At 34.4% G+C, this 5,106-nt stretch overlaps 1 protein-coding gene across 1 annotated transcript; it reads right to left on the reverse strand.

The window, feature by feature from the left end:
* Positions 1–489: 489 nt before the first annotated feature.
* Positions 490–4,793, reverse strand: LOC102666776 (uncharacterized). Its single transcript, XM_014761627.1, has 12 exons — positions 4,713–4,793; positions 4,356–4,413; positions 3,270–3,433; positions 2,925–3,192; positions 2,751–2,835; positions 2,472–2,599; positions 2,305–2,395; positions 2,044–2,205; positions 1,557–1,677; positions 1,285–1,455; positions 1,137–1,196; positions 490–654 (listed from the first exon to the last, which is right to left on the reverse strand). The coding sequence occupies exons 1-12, from the start codon at positions 4,791–4,793 to the stop codon at positions 490–492; spliced, it is 1,554 nt and encodes a 517-aa protein (XP_014617113.1).
* Between the last annotated feature and the right edge of the window lie 313 nt (positions 4,794–5,106).

A 5,106-nucleotide genomic window follows, 5' to 3' on the forward strand; every position in this document is an offset into this window, starting at 1 on the left:
GATGATCCAAGATCATGTTTCTCAAGACTCCAAAGCTGATACTTTTGTCTTGGTATGTATATTCTGTTGTTAGAAAATTAATCAGATATGAATGCTGATTTAGTTGTGCTAGTGATCAATATTTCCTGATCATCATTTCTAACATTTTAATGTATTTTTCTGGATATAAACATGACCTCCGATATTTGTCCCAGAAATTATGTCAGCTGCAATAACATGCTTTGCTAGTCTTGTGATACATCCACATAAAAACTGGGAAAATCAATTGTTTTCAATGTCATATTTAATATAAGAAAACTTGCAATACTACAGCAGGAACACAATATGAACAGATCTCAATTTAGAACGTCTAAAAGCATGAATCCAAAAAAATCGATTTTCAAATGTGCAAATGCAGTGATAACAAAAAATACATAATTGTCTGTTCAATATGTCAATATTTTAATAGCAGTGTGAAAACACAACAATAAGAATCTGGAATCAGCTAAATTAGCTCTTATGAGAATGTCTTGTTAATTTGTTAGACGATAGTTGGGCTGACGAAATTTGAGAGCTCCCTAACTCATCATCGGCTTCATCATATGACATCCGCTTTTTGGGTGTTAAAGGCAATCCCGCAACCGGATCATGGTCAGCTGTGACAGACAGAGATTGCTGCATAAATCCAAAAAAATCAATTGTTTTCAATGTCATATTTAATATAAGAAAACTTGCAATACTACAGCAGGAACACAATATGAACAGATCTCAATTTAGAACGTCTAAAAGCATGAATCCAAAAAAATCGATTTTCAAATGTGCAAATGCAGTGATAACAAAAAATACATAATTGTCTGTTCAATATGTCAATATTTTAATAGCAGTGTGAAAACACAACAATAAGAATCTGGAATCAGCTAAATTAGCTCTTATGAGAATGTCTTGTTAATTTGTTAGACGATAGTTGGGCTGACGAAATTTGAGAGCTCCCTAACTCATCATCGGCTTCATCATATGACATCCGCTTTTTGGGTGTTAAAGGCAATCCCGCAACCGGATCATGGTCAGCTGTGACAGACAGAGATTGCTGCATAAAGCATAAACTGGTAAATAAAAAATATAAGATATCAATGTTCATGACAGCAACATTAACTCACACGTTCAACTTGTGTAGCATCATTGCAATCAACATTGGAAGGATCTATTTTGGAACATGTCTGCACCATATATAAGTTGATGATAGTCAAACTCATGAATCATATCATCATGACAACAACGACTAAAATAGATATCAGAAAAGAACACCTCACTATAAGGCAGCATCTTGAGAACAACATTGATCAAATCCAGGTCTTTTGAGTATCTAAGGACAACTGCATTTTTGAATTTTGATTGAATCCTGACCTTAAAAGCAAGCACATGACCCAACAATTTGTCAAGTGCTTGAGGGGAAGCATTCAAATCAAGATCACCATCCTGCCAGAAACAGCACAAATTCACCAGCTGTCAGTTACAACTCGAAGAACAAAATATAATACATAAAATGAGAAGCAGCATATGATAAAGCATGAACATACTTCAATCTTGACCCTATTCACATCATCAACTGTTTCACCAATCAATTCAGCACATTCACGGTCCCAGAGCAAAAATTTGCTATTCTCGTTATTTTGGGTAACCATGACTTCAACTCTATACCTACCAATTTAGATACCAGTCAAAAAAAAAATACTGAATAAAACATGTTAATGAACTAAAACTCCAATTACCTCAGAACAGGCTGATCTTATCCTTGCCACATCCACATGTGAATGGTCCTGTTTGGATGTCAGTTTTCCTATGACATTGAGCACAGGCTGGATAACACCATGAATGGTTATCCATGACTATTTTGCTAATAGTCCCCACCGTAACACAAACAACGTCCTTTTAAAAAACCATAACAATCAAATTGTCAACAATAAAATGTCATTGTTAGACACATTAGCTATAATATATAAATGCGAACAAATCTAGCCAAATTCGACTTCCAACTGCAATGAATATAAAATAAACACAGATAACAGGTCCACCTCAGAAATGGCATTGATTTCTAAAATAGTTTTGGCTTCAGCCTTTGAAAGAAACGAATCCTTTGATGATAGCTGACTTCCCCCTGAAACTTGTGAGCTTGCTTGATCGCCAGGTAGCAAAACTCGACTCACCTCTACACCTAAATCTAAAAGCCTAAGCCAATCGAATAAATAGAATAAAGCAACATAAAACAGTCAAGACGATTGTCACACGAATTTAACAACCACAGAGCAAAGATGATAAGCAAAATACCTCTCTTTAAATTCCTGAATTTCCAATATAGGATCATTAATCAATAGTTTTGACGCCTTGAAGGAATTGCTCACTGAAGCTGGATAACTTCCTATAAATGCCAACAACAGCAACAACAAAACTCAGCTATTGAATATCCAAATTAGCAAATAAAATATCATACTTACCCTGTGCATCTTTTATTCTGGCATGTGTCAATATAATAACCATCGGACCATCATCCCCGCGTTCATTCAAATAGGATAGGAATTGAGTACAGTAATTCTCCCAAAGTGTGCAAGACAAAATTTCACCACTACAGCAAAGAAACAACATTACATCCATCACCTTATAAGGATAAGATAGACATAAGCACCATGCAAAATGAAAAATAAAATTCTCGACAATATAAACTCTAAATAACCAAATATACACAGGAGATAGCAAAAACTGTGATTAACCATAACCTTAAATCCTTCATTCTAAAAACAACCCTGGTATTTTTCGATGAAACATGCCGAAAGGCCACCTGATCAACGACCCCAATAATATCTTAAACCACCAGAAATGAAAATAGGTCATCGAAAAAAACCCAAAGAAGTTATGATCAAAATGAAAGCACAAATTGTGACTGCACTCACCAACCAACAAGCCAGACACAAAATTGCCAGCAACAACATTTGCAAATTCAACAAATCTAAATTCCTTAAAAGGCAGTTCATGCAAATCAACTTCTTTAACAACCGTCACTCCAATAAAAAATAACTTGTACTCATGTTCGCACACTCTAAATTGACCATCATTCTTAACAACTTTGAAATTATGCATAACATAAGTGCAATTCTCTTTCAAATCAACTTTCCAAGACTTGAGGTGGTCCGATTTACAAATAGCATGAATTTGATCACCCTGAAATATGCAAACTATATAATCAATAAATGACATGAACAACAATGCAACAATCAAATAGAGAGCACAAAATATACCTCAGAATCAACAAAAACCATCTTCGCTTGCTCAAACTTGTTGGGAGCCCCAACGAACCAAAGATCGGTGATCCTAACAGCAAGCTTAAGCATTTCTTTTGATCCATCAATAGACCTAATCTTGTCAGGAATCCTCGCCATAAAATTACATAGACTTGCCAATTCTAAAAGAAAAATGTAATAAATCCAAAACCATGCAAATGCTATTTAAAGAATGATTGTCAATTTAGAATAGAAAATAATGCTAACAAAAAATAGAATAGCAACACAGACTCAAATGAGACATGCAATAACATTTCAATGAATGACAAAATACCATAAAAACTATGATACTATTCATTGAACTACTAAGTCAATACATGCAACAACCTGAACCAAAAAAGAAAAGCCAAATCAGCAAATAGAAGAAAAGCAGAAACAAAAATTATATCTCTGAACAAATAATATTGCAACCATCAACAAACAAATAGAAAGGCCGAAAACAAACACAACAAAGTTCAGCTTTTGGAAAACAGAATACCAACCCATCCTTAAACCACACATGCAATAAGATTTCCATCGATGTCAACATACCACAAAAAGTACTACACTATCAATCAATCCAACGAACAATAACAGACAAATGGAAGCCAACAAAAAGAAAACTAAGAATTTGTAAATAATTAAAAACAGAACAGAACGCGTGCCAGAGCAACATAAACATGCAGAAACCAAAATCACCAAACAACAAAAACCTGACAAAATCACACATGCACAACACACAAACAATAATATGGTTAATCAAAAAACACACACGCACAACAAACGAACAATAATATGATTAACCAAAAACCATGTAAATACAATCCAACCATTGAAGCCGGTTATAAGAGACAAAAAACAAAAAAGCCAACTCAGCAAAAAAGCTAAAAAACAGAACAAAACAATTATAGCTCTAAAGGAATAATACGATCAATCCAAAACCATGTAAATGCAATCCAAAGAACAACTGACAAATGCAGGACAACGAAAAGAAAACCAAGAATTTGTGAACAATAAAGAATAGAACAGAACACGTGCTAAAATAACATAAACATGCACTCGAACCTTCAACCACAGAAGAACGAAAATCACGAACTGGAAACCACAGCCTCACGCCAAAATCCTAAACAACAGAATAGCTATATTGAATACGCAAGCCAACAAAAAACAAATGAAAAAAGTGAAACAAATGCAATTAGCAGCTTGGAACTTGCTAGTGAAAGAAGTAAAAAACGCTACAAAGAAGCCACGTACACCACCAACCACCAAAACTGCAAACGGCAATCTAATCACTCAATAACACACCAAGCTACGGGCCTTAAAACCATAATCATAGAACCATAAAATGACACATGGCAGCAAGGTGGCAGAAAACCAACCCAACCTAGAAGGGCATAAATAAATGACCAAAAAACAAAAAACTTGGACAGGTGTCAAGCTCTCAGCTATGGGTATTTTGACCAAAAAACCAAAATTTTGGACAGCTGTCAACCTCTCAGCCATGGGTATTTTAGTATTTTCCACATACTTCAATTTTAGTATATAGATTTTAGTATATAGATATTGATGATGATTGATACATGCAAAATTAAAATTGCAAAAGTCCATGGACATGTAGAAAAGGAATGTTATTCCACTCGAACCAAGACATAACTTGACTTGTTGACTAAAATTATCAATGTTGACAGTTGGTTAAATGGATCATACTTTGATAAAAATGATTAGACACGCATGTATAGCCATGATTATAGTCATGGTTTTGACGGCCACATTAAAACTTGAAAAGTAAGTAATCAAAAGTAAGCATAAGGAAAAA

This window comes from Glycine max, chromosome 9, assembly GCF_000004515.6.
Source record: "Glycine max cultivar Williams 82 chromosome 9, Glycine_max_v4.0, whole genome shotgun sequence".
Classification (NCBI taxonomy): Eukaryota; Viridiplantae; Streptophyta; class Magnoliopsida; order Fabales; family Fabaceae; genus Glycine; species Glycine max.

Coding starts and splice junctions, on each gene's coding strand:
- LOC102666776 (XM_014761627.1), bottom strand. CDS start 4,793: ATGGCTGAGAGGTTGACAGCTGTCCAAAATTTTGGTTTTTTGGTCAAA. Junction 3,434..4,355: donor TCGTTCTTCTGTGGTTGAAG/GTTCGAGTGCAT, acceptor TTTTTCTTTTAG/AATTGGCAAGTCTATGTAAT. Junction 655..1,136: donor ATGCTACACAAGTTGAACGT/GTGAGTTAATGT, acceptor GGATTTATGCAG/CAATCTCTGTCTGTCACAGC.